The sequence below is a fragment of the Sapajus apella genome, unplaced genomic scaffold, assembly GCF_009761245.1.
Source record: "Sapajus apella isolate SASKATOON/1434 unplaced genomic scaffold, GSC_monkey_1.0 scaffold38, whole genome shotgun sequence".
Classification (NCBI taxonomy): Eukaryota; Metazoa; Chordata; class Mammalia; order Primates; family Cebidae; genus Sapajus; species Sapajus apella.
The window spans coordinates 2644551-2660153 of record NW_022436978.1 but is presented as its reverse complement, the minus strand read 5'-3'; the positions used below and the strand labels follow the sequence as shown (position 1 = coordinate 2660153).

The 15603-nt window shown below is 52.6% G+C and overlaps 1 protein-coding gene across 1 annotated transcript in view; it reads left to right on the top strand.

Moving 5' to 3' along the window:
• Positions 1-1882: 1882 nt before the first annotated feature.
• The window catches only part of LIMD1 (LIM domains containing 1), an 80721-nt gene continuing 67000 nt past the window's right edge, over positions 1883-15603 (top strand). Inside the window, exon 1 of the mRNA XM_032298037.1 lies at positions 1883-3995. Within this exon, the coding sequence (XP_032153928.1) occupies positions 2588-3995 (1408 nt within the window). The 5' untranslated portion in view covers positions 1883-2587. The remainder of the gene's footprint in view (positions 3996-15603) is intronic.

Below are 15603 nucleotides of genomic sequence, written 5' to 3'. Positions count from 1 at the left end.
AACTTTATCATGCAAGCAAATCCCCCAGAAATCTTGTTAAAATGCAGATTCTGATTCAGTAGCTTGATAGTTTGGCCTAAGATTCTGCATTTTCAACAAGCTCCCTGGTGATATGGAATCCACCAACCACACTTTGGGTTTACAACAGCAGTACTCAATCTTTTTGGCATGAGGGACCAGTTTAATGGAAGGTAGTTTTTTCACAGACGGGATGAAGTTGTTCCACCTCAGATCATCAGACATGAGATTCTCATAAGGGGCGTGCAACCTAGATTCCTCACGAGGGCAGTTTACCATAAGGTTTGTTGCCTCCTATGAGAATCTAATGCCACTGCTGATCTGACAGGAGGTGAAGCTCAGGAGGCAATGCCAGTGATGGGGAGTGGCTGTAAATACAGATGAAGCTTGGCTGGCTTGCCCCCTCTCACCTCCTGCTGTGCGGCCCAGTTCCTAACAGGCCACAGACTGGTCAGTGACCTACAAAGCACATTCATGTATACTATGTTACCTGTTTCCTGTCACAACTCTGGCAGATAGGGGTTTGCTAATTCACTTATTCAACCATTAGGTATTACTATTAATATATACCAGGCACTTTGCATGCAGATATGCCATAGTCTAATGGAGTGGAAAACCTACTACCTAACCAAACAGAAAAACGCAGGTAAACCGGCGAATAAGTAATTACAGATAGTTGTCAGAACTGAACAGGAAGTAAAGATGGTGCTGAAAAAGAATAACAGGAACCACTTCGAGAAGGCCTCTAGGAGGAGGTGACTTCAGCAGGGATGAGAAAGATGAGCCACCCAGTTTGGAGGCCAGCTCTGGGCAGATACCAGGAAGCTCCTGCAGCTAGAGTGCAGGGAGGGAGGGGAGACCCCCAGACCAGGCCCGGAAGGCTGTGGTAAAAAGCCAATTTCAATTTAAGTCCGGGGTAAGCACTGAGGACTGCAAGCAGAGAGGTGACTGCTCTAGTATTTGCCCTAGAACCATGTTGGCTGTTGTGTAGGAAATGGAACCTCTCCGGGGTCGTCTCGGAGCTGGTGTGGGGAGTGGTGTAGGAAGTCCCGGGCCATGTGGGGGCGCCAAGGAGTCAGGCCTGGCGCTCCTGGAGCCGCGCCGATCCACTTGCAGAGTCCCTCTGTGAATAGCAAGCCTACCAGGGCACGTGCTTTTACTGCTGCACTGAGAATGTGAAACGCGCGCGGGGTAAGGGTGCACTTTCCTCTTTTCCGCCCTTACAGAGGGCCCGGGCTCCCATCCACGCTTTGCTGGTTATGTTGGCATCTCGGACATTTCCCCCTCTCTGCCTCAGTCTCCCTACCTGTCAAAGAGGACGTTGGGCCAGCCACGGGTGACACGCCCGTGCACCTCTCCAATAGTGTAACTCGGGCAAGCGGGGAGGCGGGCACAGCTTGGACAGTGGCGGCCTCGAGCGGCACATAGGGCTGGCTTTCCACCAGGGAAACTGAGGCAGTGAGGCGAGGAGCGCGCCTCCTCGAAACTCCTCGCAAACTCCCAGCGCCTGTGTTGGGTCCTCGCAGGCTACGCAGCCCGCCCATCTCCTAGCGGAGGACCCCGCCCAGCGCTGCCAGGGGCGGGGCCGGGCGGAGGACCCGGGACTGGAAGGGAGCTCGGAGCCCCCAGTTGGGTCCGGGACTCGCAGCGGGCGGCAGCGGCGGCGGCGAACTCCCGTGCAGTCCCAGTGCTAGAGCGCGGGACGGACGTGCGGGGCACCCCTCGGGGTTCTCCAGCCAGGCCCGGGGACGGGAAGCCCAGCCACGCTGCCGGGGGCAGGCGTGCCCCGTGGCGCCCGCCCGCACGCCGTCCCCGCCCCTCGGCCGCCCCCTCCGCCCTCGCGCGGGCTCGGGACGTGCAGAGCCGGCTAGCGAGCCGCAGGGACTGTGCCTGGCGCACTCACTTCCGCGTCCCGCCGCCCTCCGGCCCGCGCGCGCCGAGCCGCCGCCGCCATCGGACAATGGGTCGCTCGCCCCAGCTGCTGTGAACTTCCTGCCGCGGCTCGGCCGCCCGCGTGCCCCGGACCGCGCTCCCGCCTGGCGCCGGCCGGGATCGCAGCTCCGGGGAATCCGCGGAGGACCCAGCGCCCGGGACGTACCTGCGCCTCCGCCGCTGCGCCTTTGCTCCGGGCCGGACCCGCGGCCTCTGCCCTCCCGGCCGAATCAGCTTCACCCGGCCCAGTCGGCTGCTGCCTTGCTGTGGGTTTTCATGTTTGGTTGCCTAAGGAGGATGTGATTTTACTTTTTTGCTGTTTTCTTTTTCCTTTTATGATTTGAAGAGGAGAAAAGAACTCCACTGAGCAGGCCCGGGACAGCGAAGCGCCCCCAGCTCCCCCACAAGGACGTCTTCAGGCGAAAGGGAGTGAGAAGCAAACTTGGTCCAGCTGGCGTGGTGGCCTCAAGTTCCGCTGGACTCTTAAGTCGTGGGGTCATGCCCCTCACGCTGGGCAGGTGGAAGTCTTTACCTCTTCTGGGCCGGCCTTGAGCCCCCACTCTTCGCCAACATCTCCCCGCTGCCCTCAACACCCACACATCCGGCACCTGGGCTAGGCGGGACACCTGTCTGCAGCATGGATAAGTATGACGACCTGGGCCTGGAGGCCAGTAAATTCATCGAGGACCTGAACATGTATGAGGCCTCCAAGGATGGGCTCTTCCGAGTGGACAAGGGTGCAGGCAACAACCCCGAGTTTGAGGAAACTCGCAGGGTGTTCGCCACCAAGATGGCCAAAATCCACCTCCAGCAGCAGCAGCAGCTCCTGCAGGAGGAGACCCTGCCCCGGGGGAGCAGAGGCCCTGTCAATGGAGGGGGCCGCCTGGGCCCACAAGCCCATCGGGAAGCTGGTGTGGGCAGCAAGCTTTCTGTGGATGGTGCTGCCAAACCCCCTCTTGCTGCCTCGACAGGGGCACCTGGGGCAGCCACCACCCTCGCTGCTGGGCAGCCCCCGTGCCCACCGCAGGAGCAGAGAGCCAGGCCATACCTGCATGGCACAAGGCATGGCAGCCAGGACTGTGGTTTCAAGGAGAGCCCGGCCAGTTCTGAGATGCCTGCTTTCCACCAGCCAGGCCCCTGCGAGGATCCTTCCTGCCTCACTCATGGAGACTATTATGACAATCTCTGCTTGGCCAGCCCTAAGTGGGGTGACAAACCAGGAGTGTCCCCTAGCGTCGGCCTGGGTGTAGGGAGTGGGTGGCCTAGCCCCCCAGGGAGTGACCCACCATTGCCCAAACCTTGCGGGGACCATCCCCTAAACCAGCGACAGCTCTCCCTGAGCTCCAGCAGGTCTTCTGAGGGTAGCCTCGGTGGTCAGGATACTGGCATTAGTGGCCGCAGCAGCGAGAAGCCAGCAGGCCTTTGGTCCACTGCCTCCTCCCAGCGAGTGAGCCCTGGCTTGCCTTCCCCAAACTTGGAGAATGGAGTTCCAGCCCTGGGGCCTGCTCAGCCCAGGACCCCTTCTGTGTCAGCACCCCTGGCCCTGAGCTGCCCCAGGCAAGGAGGTCTTCCAAGAACAAACACGCGGCCAGGGGGTGAGGTTTCAAGTGTGACGTCCAAACCCAATGTGGACCCCCAAGCCTGGTTCCACGATGGGCCCAAATCTTACCTTTCGAGTTCTGCCCCATCATCCTCACCTGCTGGCCTGGACAGTTCACAATCGGGTGCAGTCCCTGGGCTGGGGCTGAAGCCTGGCTGCACAGACCTTGGCACGGGTCCCAAGCTCAGCTCCACCAGCCTTGTCCATCCAGTGATGTCCACCCTGCCTGAGTTATCTTGTAAAGAGGGTCCCCTGGGCTGGTCCTCTGATAGTAGCCTGGGACCTGTGCTCCTGGAGAGCCCCAGCTCCCCTAGGGTAAGGCTGCCCTGCCAGCCCCTCGTCCCAGGTCCTGAGCTGAGACCCTCGGCCGCTGAGTTGAAATTAGAAGCCCTCACCCAACGTCTGGAGCGAGAGATGGATGCTCACCCGAAGGCCGATTACTTTGGTGAGTGAGAGGCTCGTGGAGTTGCCCATGGTGAGGTGATGGGGTTCTTGAGATTGGGGAACATGCTCCCCACCCGGGATGCTGCAGACTGTAGCTACCCCTCCTTGAGTGGCCTATTTTTTTTAATTTTTTTGTGTTTGGCTTCCTCTTTCAGCTTCTTTTTCTGATTCAGAAACTTGAAAGCATCCTGGCGCAGAAAGCGGACCTTGCATCTGGGGGTTACCCATGTGTGAAGGGTGCAGCAGGGTGGGATTGCTCGTGACTGCTCTCAGAAAAGAGAAATGCTGTGACTTTGAATTTCAGGGGTCTTGGGTGTGACTTTAAAGCTTCTTGCAGTGACCTGAATGGGGGCAGCTTTTTCAGGGGCAAGTACCCCTGAGCATTCAGTCTGTACTTGGTTGGGCAGATCTGGTTGATCTTGCTGTTTGCAGGACCATTGGTCTTTTTTTTTGTTTGTGTGTTTTTTTGTTTTTTTGTGTGTGTGTGTGTGTGTGTGTGTGTATACTCGTGTGCAGTTGAGGTGGGTCAAACACTACCATGAAAGACTGTTGTAGAGCAGTGATTCTTACGTGCAGTCCCTGGATCAGCAGCATCCTTTCGCCTGGAAACTGATTAGAAATGGAAATTCTTGGGTCCCACCACAGACCTACTGAATCAGAAGCCGTTGGCCGGGCGCGGTGGCTCAAGCCTGTAATCCCAGCACTTTGGGAGGCCGAGGCGGGTGGATCACGAGGTCAAGAGATCGAGACCATCCTGGTCAACATGGTGAAACCCCGTCTCTACTAAAAATACAAAAAATCAGCTGGGCATGGTGGCGTGTGCCTGTAATCCCAGCTACTCAGGAGGCTGAGGCAGGAGAATTGCCTGAATCCAGGAGGCGGAGGTTGCGGTGAGCCGAGATCGCGCCATTGCACTCCAGCCTGGGTAACAAGAGCGAAACTCCTTCTCAAAAAAAAAAAAAAAAAAAAAAAAAAGAAGCCGTGGGATGGGACCCAGCAACCTGTGATGCTGATGTGCTGTGAGATGTGTGGTGAGATGTGAACGGTGAGATGTGCAGTGAGATTTGAACCCTGCTGGACTATGTGCCTCCTAACCCAGCCCACACCCGGGTACCAGCCGACAGCCAGGTTGTACCACGGCCGTGGCACGAAATGGTATGGAAAATGTGTCTTCCTGGTTTTACTCAAACTTGCATGTTCTGTTTTATTCTCTTTTTTAAAACCACAAACTCTTGGAGACTGCTAGCTTCAACTTTTTTTTCTTTACACGGGGATTGGTGGTAGCTGTATCCTGTTGAGTAGTGATTAGTTGTCTCATAGGAAAGCTAACTAGAAAGACAGCCCATTTGTAGAGAATCAGAGGGGTTTTTCTTTTTCATTTTTTAACTTTGGATAATTGAGCTCACGAGTTCCCCGTAGCCTGAGTCCTGCTGGGGTGGCAGCTCTGCTGAATGGAGGGCAGGGGAAGGGAAGGCTCTGGGAGAGGAAGACAGCTGGCTTACTACTGTCAGTCTACGCTTATTCTCCGTAAACAAACGTGTCCCAAGGTCCTTTGAGGGACCAGGGTCCAAGGCACTGGGCTGCTGGACATATGCAACTTATGGTAGCATTGTGTTTTGCTTCTCATGGGAGCCAGTTCTCACCCCATACTCAGCAGGCTGAGTTCAGGGTGACTGTTTACAGCTTACTTTTTTAAATATTTTTTTTCTGAGACAGGGGCTTGCCTTGGTGCCCAGGCTGGACAGCAGTGCAGCCTAGACCTCCTGGGTCTAGGCATCTTCCTACCTCAGCCTCCTGAGTCGCTAGGACTACTCAGGCGAAAGCGGGGGAGGAGGGAGGCGTGGAGGTATGCGTGTGGGTGTTTCTCCCTATGTTGCCCAATCTGGTCTTGAGCTCCTGGTCTCAAGTGATCCTCCTGCCTCAGCCTCCCAAAGTGCTGGGATTACAGGTGTGAGCCACTGTGCCTGGCCTACTGGCTTATTTTTTAAAGCACATGGCACCATCTCACTGAACTCTTCCTCCTTAGCACATTCCCACCTTTGGGAGTAATAGCTGGAAATACTGTGAGTCTTTTAATTTAAACTTTTATTTAGTTGTAAATTTCAAGCTCATTGGACAACACAAACAGCAGTTTTATTTATCCTGAGATGCAAGTTTACCCCATGAATCAGAGCAGTGGTATTAGCTAACGCCACTCATCCATTCAGCATATATTAAAATTATTGAGCACCTATCCTGAGGCCATACTCTGTTGCAGGTCTTGAGGATACGGGAACCACTGCCTCCTTGGAGCAGACAGTGCAGTAGAAGGAGGCAAGGAATGAATGAAGTAAATAAGCAAGCACTAGGGAGAGAAACAAGGTAGAGGAGGGGGATGGAACCCTGGGGCTGGGGGTGGCAGAGAGAGTTCCAGTTCTAAATTGGGTGATCAGGGAATGTCCCACCGAGAAGATGCATTTGTGCAAAGGCATGAAGAAGGCAGGAGACTGGACCATGTGTTTGCCCAGGGAAAGGGTGTTCTTGGTGGGGCAGAGAGCAAGGACAGAGGCCCTGTAGGCCTGGTCTGTGCTGGGCACTGTACTAAACACTTGATGCTGACTATTGAATTGACTGGTCACAGCATTCTCAGAAGCAGGTTCTCCCATTACGCCTATTTTACTGATGAGGAAACGGAAGCTCAGGGAGATGAAATGACTTATTGGCGGTGGCACAGGTCATATTGGGTGCTGCTGGGACTTGAGCCTGATAGTTCAGTTCAGCCTCAGGGCCCATGCGTCTAACCAGCATTGCCAAACTGTCTCTCAAGCAGAGATGTGGAAACCTATTTTATTTTATTTTTATTTTTTAAAATTTTTTATCAAGATGAAATTTACATAACGTAAAATTAACCATTTTTGAAGTGAACAATTCAGTGGTGTTTAATATTAATACATTCACAATGTTGTACAACGAACACCTCTTGTCTGGTTCCAAAATGTTTTCATCAACCCAGAAGGAAACCCCATACCCAAAAAGCAATTGCTCCCTGTTTTCCCCCCACCCCCCGGCTTCTGGCAACAACCAATGTGCTATCTCTATGGCGTTACCTGTTCTGGAATTTCATGTAGAAATGGAATCATATATTTTGTTCATTTTTCGTATAAACTTCACAAATAAGCAAGCACGCACAGTGAAAACCGAGCCTCTTTTCCCGGCCTGTCTAGTCGAGCGTCTTGGGTGTAAGGAGCATGTGTGTGTTTCTGCCAGCCCCAGCAGTGGCATGCTGTCCCACCACACAGCGTCTCGGCAGTGGCTCTACATCAGTGTGTGTTGAGTTGGGTATACATGGCTGCTGTGCCATGTGCCCAGGTCACCTAAGCAGCCCTGTCTGATGGGCCTTTGGAATGTACCCAACTACAAGGGGCAGGCGTAGCTGCAAGATCAGCTCCCAGAAGTGGGACTGTGGGGCTGGGTGGTTTGTGTCTTTTAGGTGTGGCTTGGTTGGTCCCTGCAGAGCTCATGCCAGGGCTGAGCTGCCAGCTGTGTGGGAGAGGGTTTGCCCCACACCCGCTTTGGTGGCAGAGCTTCCATCTGCTCTTTCGCGACCTACCTTGAGGCAGAGGAGGAAGTCTTTTGGTCTGAGCATTGGCAGTATTTGCCTGGCCCTCTGCAGGGACCTTGACCAGACTGTGTACTCCTCCAGGCCCTGGAGGCTGGACAGCTGAGGCTCCCTGCAACAGATGCTTTTCCCTCCCCTACATCTGATATTACTGGAAAGATTTTGTCTACCCAACATGCAACATTTGTTAAATAATGGTTAGGTTCTACTTCCAAATAGAAGAATGTTTAATGGTGCGGAGGCAGAGTCAGAGTGACAGAACTCCCCATGAGAGGCGATGTCATTCAGGCCAAGAGAAAAGCAAAGTAGAGTTTGGGTTAGCCTGGACCCCTTCCTGGATCAAACTGCAGGTGTCCCTTTGGGTATTTGACTTTGTGGGAAGAGCTTGTGAATCCCCTTTGTCACCTTTATAAGCCCTCAGAGTCTGAAGATGCCCAGTTTCCAGTTACTGATTAACTTGGCACTGGGAACTCTTCTGGCACTTTCCATGGCTGGTCTTTGTGGATTTAGTAAAACAAGATCCTAAATAGGCGTGTCTCTTTCCCTACTCTACTGGGCCTACTTCCTCCTCCAGTTCCCCTCTGTGGCCTCTTTGTCTCTCTGTCCGTGTTGTTGGGTTTTGGTCTTCCTAGGTGTTGCCCCTGGCCCACACCACCCAGTGCCATGTGGCTTCTGTTTTAGCGCCACTGCTGACACTGCAGAAGTGGGGTGCAGAGGGCATCATGCCTTTGTTAGTTGTGTCCCACCATCACCTCCACGGGATCTACCTATCTTCCTCACACTGGTCCTCTTCTCCCTTTCTAAGGAAAAAGATCACAAGCTGGGTGTGGTAGCTCACACCCAATCCTAGCGACATAAGAGACTGAGGCAGGAGAATCACTTGAGCCCAGGAATTTAAGACCAGCTGGGCAACATAGTGATACCCCATCTCTACAAAAAAAACACAAACACAAAAATTAGCCAGGCATGGTGGTGCACACCTGTAGTCCCAGCTACTTGGGAGGCTGAGCTGAGAAGATTGCTTGAGCCCAAGAGGTCAAGGCTGCAGTGAGCTATGATCGTGCCACTGCACTCCAGCCTGGATGACAGAGCAAGACCCTGTCTCAAAACAAAGACAAAAGACCCCACAAATAAACTTGTCGTAGGCTGGGTTTCCTGAGAAGCTGACTGAGACAGAGTTTACTATGCAAGGGTTTATTAAAAGGTGCTTTTGGGGTCCCCCCCTGCCATGGAGGGTGGAGAAGGAATCAGGAGTGGGCAGAGGAGAGCTGAGCTGCCGGGGCCTGACCCCACAGGGAGCCTGGGAGCTGGAAAAGCCTTTTACGGTCATCCTAGTTGGCCCGACATGGCCCAGCCTTCACACTCCCTCATGGATCAGCTATGGGCTGTGGGCTGCCCAGGAAGATGATGAATTTGGGCGAGGCAGCTCTGTGCTGCTGGGGCATTCTCCCCAGAGGCTGAGAGGAGGGCTGCCCTCCTACTGCACCCCAGCAACTGTGCCTTCTCCTGTCCTCTCCTTCATCAAAGGGCCTTTGCCACATCACCATAGCCCCCACTCCTGAGGCAGGTAGGAGTGTGTGACTGGGGCATTGTGGTTCTAACGATAGCTATTGTGTGTAAGTGCCTGTGGTGTGCCAGACACTGGGACTCAGTGCTTTGTGGACGTTGTTGGCATTTAACCTGCACACCTAATTTTGATGTAGACCCCGTTATTCTCTGTTTACAATTGAGAAACTGAATCCAGAGAGGTTAAGTGACTTGCTCAGGACCACACGGGTACAAGTAGTAGTGCTCCCACACCAGTCGGATTATCCCTCTGCTTTGACCACTTGCATGGTGGGACTAGGTGGTGTCTCACGTGTGTGTGGATGCCTTCTGTTGCCCCTCCAGATTCACTCCCCACCCAAGTGCTATAGGGGCATTTGTGGGCTCCTTATCTTTTTCATGCCTTCTTCCCCCACATTTCGGGCTGTGGACTTTTGTGTCCCCTGGACCCTCTGCTTACCATCCCTCCTGTGGGTGGGACTAGGTGATCAGTCGCTGTTAAGGCTACCCAGGAGAGAGCCACCTTCTGCTTGCTTGAGGAGTAGGCTCTGCCAGACTTTGTTAGGACCAGAGCGGTGGGAAAGGCAAGAATAAGCAGGTGCCAGGTCTCCTGAAGCCAGGAAGTGGATGGACAGGTATACTCCTCACCTGCACGGACAGAGGAGAGGCTGGCGTTGTGCTTGGTCAGACATGTGGTGCACACCTGTAGTCCCGACTACTTTCCGTCCTTGGCGGATGTCCTTTCAGCAGTACCCTCACCCAGAAAACCGCAGCCTCGGAGCCTGAAAACAGGTGTGATTCCTCCTGGGAAAGGCCCTGCCCTGATCAGGGCCAGGGAGCCTGTCTCACCTGATTTCATTTTCCTGGCAATGCACAGGGTTAAATGAGCAGTCCAAGCAAGGAACATGTAGGTGTCCTGTCTATGTGTCTACATGTCCTATCTGCATGACTGCAGGTGTCCTATCTGCACATCTACATGTCCTATCTATATGACTATAGATGCCCTTCCATCTGACAGTCTCTTGCACACTGAGCTGCTCCTCATCTACATAACTTTTTTTTTTTTTTTTAATCGGAGTCTCGCTCTGTCACCCAGGCTAGAGTGCAGTGGTGTAATCTTGGCTCACTGCAACCTCTGCCACCGGAGTTCAAGCTATTCTCCTGCCTCAGCCTCCTGAGTAGCTGGGAATACAGGTGCATGCCACCTCACCCAGCTCATTTTTGTATTTTTAGTAGAGACAGGGCATTGCCATGTTGGCCAGGCTGGTCTTGAACTCCTGACCTCAGGTGATCCTCCAGCCTCGGCCTCCCAAAGTGCTGGCATTACAGGTGTGAGCCATCACGCCCAGCCCTTCGTGACTTTTTTTTTTTTTTTTTTTTTTTTTTTTGAGACAGTTTCACTCTTGTTGCCCAGGTTGGAGTGCAGTGGCACAATCTCAGCTCACCGTAACCTCTGCCTCCCAGATTCAAGCAATTCTCCTGCCTCAGCCTCCCAAGTAGCTGGGATTACAGGCATACACCACCACACCCAGCTAATCTTCGTGACTTTTTAATTACTTTTTATCTGACTTTGTTAGCAATGGATGCTCAAAATATGGTGCTTAAATTCTAGCCTAGACTGAAAAATGGAGCATTTTTATATAAAAGGAAACAACATGGGCCAATGTTGTAATAAAGCAGCCTCTCCAGAATTCCAGGACAGAGATCTGTCTGTGTTCCCCAGGGGCACTGGCTAACCAGCTCCCTCCCATATCAGGCATTTGATTAAACCCAAACCAAGTACCTATGTGGAAGAAAGTGACAGAAGCAAGAAAGTGACAGAAGCTCAACAGCCATGTGGCTCTGAGTGACTGGCATGACTAGATGTGATGACCTGGGGACTGCCACCAGAATGCCTTTTGGAGATGTGCCGTAATTTGAACCTAGTGAATCCAGGTTTCCATTGACATGGAAATAAACTTCTGATTCTGCTGGTAATATTTGACATTCAAGACTTCAATTCTGTCTGTCTGTCTGTCTCTCCCTGCAGATGCCCACCCTGGGATCTGGGGATGCCCAGTCCTTTGAACATTGGGCAGCCTGTGTGCATTCTTCTAAGAATCACTCCACTACACTCCATCTCAAAAAAAAAAAAAAATTGAGGCAGAGTCTCACCATATTGCTTAGGCTGGTTTTGAACTCCCCGCCACAAGTGATCTCCCACTTCAGCCTCCCAAAGTGCTGAGATTACAGGCATGAGCCGCCGTGCCCAGCTCATGCATTTTTTTAATGGAACAGGCAATCTTCCTAAGTCAGGAAGACATGTATTCTTAACCTTTTATTGATGTATAATGCACACGTATCGTAGATGTTCACAAAGTGAGCCTATCTGTATAACAAACACCCAGATCAAGACAGAGCATGACCATCACCCAGGAAGCTCCTGTGCCCTGTGCAGTCACCACCAGCATCCAAGGATCAGCTGCCTGATTTCTAATAGCAAAAATGAGCTTTTATACAAACATGGGATTTGAAGTAACTTTTAAAACCTTGAAAAATGTAAAAACACATTATGGCATGTTTAGGGATGGATGAATGGAGATCGTGTGGCTCACCTGGGTGAAGCTTGGGCTGGGGACAGCAAGGAGTTGGTGCTGTGTGCCCAGGGCCAGCTCCACTGCATGCCCTCCTGGGCTGCTAAGCTCACCCTGTAACAGTGGCGGCTCCTGTGTGGTCAGTGGTCAAGGACTGGACACCATCTTGGTCCTTTGTGTTCTCTGAAGGGATGTGACTACATCGTGTGCCTCAGCCTGTCCCTGCATGCCATCTCTCTCCACAGCACTTCTCTTCAGCGTTTTCCAGGGGGGGATGTGAGGAAGCTCCCAGACTTCATTTAGATAGGGTCATCTTTTTGCTCAGTCAGCAGGTCAATGAGGCATTCCCGTCAGGTCATGCTGTGCCCTCAGCACTGGGTTGAGTGCCGTGGGGAAGGACAGCCAGTGCAATGGAGTCACACCCCTCTCACTGTGACCTTGCAGGCCCCCTCTCTGGCCCGCCCCTCCTATGCCTCCCCTTGTCCTTTCTGCCCCATCATCCCAGCCTTGTTTTCTCTGACCATCTTGAGGTCCTTGTCCTTGCGGCTCCCAACGGATGTCTTTTTGGCCAGCGCTGTGCCACCAATGCCACCAATCCCTTCCAAGCAGGCGGATCTGCTGGGAGATGTAGCCCTGACACGTCTTGACATAGATTCCCACGGTGTCTGCCTGTTCTGTCACGCCTTCTCCTTGGGACGGTATGTTTCTGCTCTGTTCCTTTGTGACCAGGAAAGAATGTCTTGTTTCTTCCATCCTGCCCTCCTGCTCTTTCCATTAACAGTCCAGAGCATGAAACTGATATTTTGACACAATCATTCTTGCCAGGGGTTTAAAAAAGTTATGTTTCTTTACATCTGTTGATTTGTGACTGTCACATAGGAGACAAAACTATATAAGAAAGGTACATATTTGGGAGTCAGGAAACCAGGTCTTCTGGGCATGAGCCCCCCAGCAGCTCGGGGTGTGATATTGGGTAAGTCCTTCTAGCTCTGCTGAGCCAAGATGACCTCTCAGGGTCCTTCCCAGCCCAAAGTCCTGTGACAGTGGCGTCGGATATAATTAGATGCCTGGATTTCAGCTAACCAAGTAACAGGGATGGGCAGCATTATTGTTGGCAGTGGCAGAGAGCCTGGAAAGGCAGAGGCCGAGCGGCCTGGCATCCCAGCCCCTTTCCAGACTGCTACAGAATTAAAAAATAATTTTCACTTTTAGTTATGGTTACGTTTGCAATTGTAAGTGGTAATCATTTTTACTTTAGATATTCTGGAAAATCCATGCCATTAAAGAAGAAACATGAATCGCTCATGTGCCTGCCATCCTTAGAATAATCAGTGTTAAGATTGTCTGCAGGAAGTGTCCAGTGCAAGGTAGTGGCTGAGCCCGCTGGTGATGCAGAATGTATCAGGCAAGGTGGTTCTTGGATCTCTGGCCAAATGTAGAATCGTTTACTGAGCTAGAGGCCAATTTGCTTGGAAGAGTGCATCTAATTAAAGTGAGATCAGAAAGGACTGAAGATGTCCTTTAGGAAACAAGCACATGTGGCAAGCCACTGGTATTATCACCAACCCTGCAGGCTTTTTGAGGTGCTCATTTCAATTAAGCTTGCCATCCTTAGTACAGGGCAGCTCGGAGCTCTGGTTTGTGGCACTCACTGTCCTTGTTTGTACTGGCGTGACCCAGTCCTCTCTGTGGTCTTCTGTGGCGCCCTGGGCGTTGCTGGGTCCCAGGCCTGGTCATCTGCCACAGGTCAGTGGCCTCAGGCGCGGCAGTGTCTGGCCAGTCTCCCATCTCTGTCCCAGTGCCCACTGTGGGCTCCGTGGATGCCTGCTGAAGGAGTGGAGGGACTTCCATTAGGCTGTGAAGGTGGAATAAGGGATTTTTAGCTGGGGTTATGACTCTGAGATAGTTTTGCCAAAATTTGTCTAACAGTTTTTCTGAGCCAGGCACTTTTCTAAGCACTTCGTAACGCTTTTCTCACCTGTATTATGTTGTTTAATCCTCCCAGCAACCCTACTTTCGTTTCACAGATGGGGAAACAGAGCTACACAGCTACACAGAAGTCAACTGGCCTGCCTAGTGTTTTTATGAAGTGGCTTTGCCGAGTCTGGCTGCCGAGCTGGAGACTTTGACCACTGTGCTGTGCTGCCTTTTAGCTCTTGGAAGTCTCTCCCTTCTAACGAAGGAGAAAATTCAGGAGCAGCTGTGGCTGTGGGTAGGTCAAGGCTGAGGTCTTTTTGTACTCTGGTGGAGGTAGGGCCATTCCAGGAGCAACAAAGAAGGCAGAGCGTGGAGGCACCCCAAGCTAACCGGAAGAGTTGGGTCCCACTCTTGCAACAAGGGCTGTCTCCAGCTTCCTCTTCTGTCCAGGAGCCCGTTCCTGCACAGGTGCCTCCCTGCCGGGCAGTGGGCAGAGCCACAGAGGCTCAGAGCACATGGGCTGCCTCGTGTTCCTCTGAAGGGGCGTGGGTTGGGGCAAGTGGACCATGCCTTCAGGGGTGCGTGTGTGACACTCCGAAGTGCTGCAGGCATAGGTAGGGATGTGCCAGCCCATACTTCACTTGGATGTGAGCAAGATGCCTTGTCTGAGGGTCAGTAGCAACCCCAGGCTGTGTGCAGAGGTGCTACAACCAAATTTTGTTTTGTTTTGATTTTGAGGCAGAGTCTCACTCTGTTGCCCAGGCTGGAGTGCGGTGGTAATATCTCAGCTCACTGCAAACTCCGCTTCCCAGGTTCGAGCAATTCTCGTGCCTCGGCTTCCCGAGTACCTAGGATTATAGGCACCTCCACCTCGGCCGGCTAATTTTTGTATTTTCAGTAGAGACGGGTTTTCACCATGTTGGCCAGGCTGGTCTTGAACGCCTAACCTCAAATGATCCACCCGCCTTGGCCTCCCAAAGTGCTGGGATTCCAGGTGTGAGCCACCATGCCCTGCCTAGAACCACGTTTTGGATGACACTGTCCTTAGAGTTCAGCCGGCAAAGTGAACAGAAACCTTGTCCTGAAACAAAACAGGTCACCAAAATTTCCAAGGCGTGGCCGCAGCAGGGTAGCACTTGCCAGCGAATATTTATATCCACTCCAGTTTTTGTTTTCCATTTTTCCCCTTACAGGGAAACCAGCTGGACACAGGGTCTCAGGGTCACACTGGAAGGCAGGAGACTTTCTGCTCAAGTGTTTCAAAGGGAGTTCTTAGGCTCCACAGCCAGGTTATTTTTAAGTTTTGAGAGCCATGTGTTTAAACTTGGCCAAGTTCCTTCCTCATCTTTCTTTTGTGACTGTCACTGTGTCCCTGGGGAGCGAGGACGGGTTACTCCCGGTCACTGAAAGCTGATGGGGAGCATCTCAGGGGTCTCTCCCTCCCTCCCCACAAACATGTTCTTGTAGCATACAAAAAGTTCTGGAAGCCTGCCATCATGCTGTCTGTCATGCCAGGGAGGGAGTTTGCATTTAGCATGAGTCCACCCTGCAGCTAGTTCTGGAAGGATAGTGACTGAGGTATTTAGAGGACATAGTGGGTAAGGCACCCCTCTTAGCGGGCAGGCCCCGAGTCAGGGGGTGAGCACATATTCCAGCAGGCCTGGGCTGGCTGGCGTGTGCCGGTCATTTCAGGCGGTAAGGCAGGAGCAGACTTGCTTTTTGTTGCCCAAAGCTGCCTCTGACAATAACAGCAGCTTCCCTGTTCCCCTGCACCTCCCTATCAGCCAGGTTGATGGATTTCCTTTCAGCAGGGTGGAACCAAGTCGTGGCTGTGTTTGCTGGTGATGGTCAGGGCTGGCCCTGAGGTTTCGCATCTGCCAAAATGTCGCCTATTCCCCTCCCCCTACCTCAGTTTGCATTCCTTCCTGATGATGCAGTAAGGTAGTAAATTTAGAAAGAGATGGATTGGAGGGCCG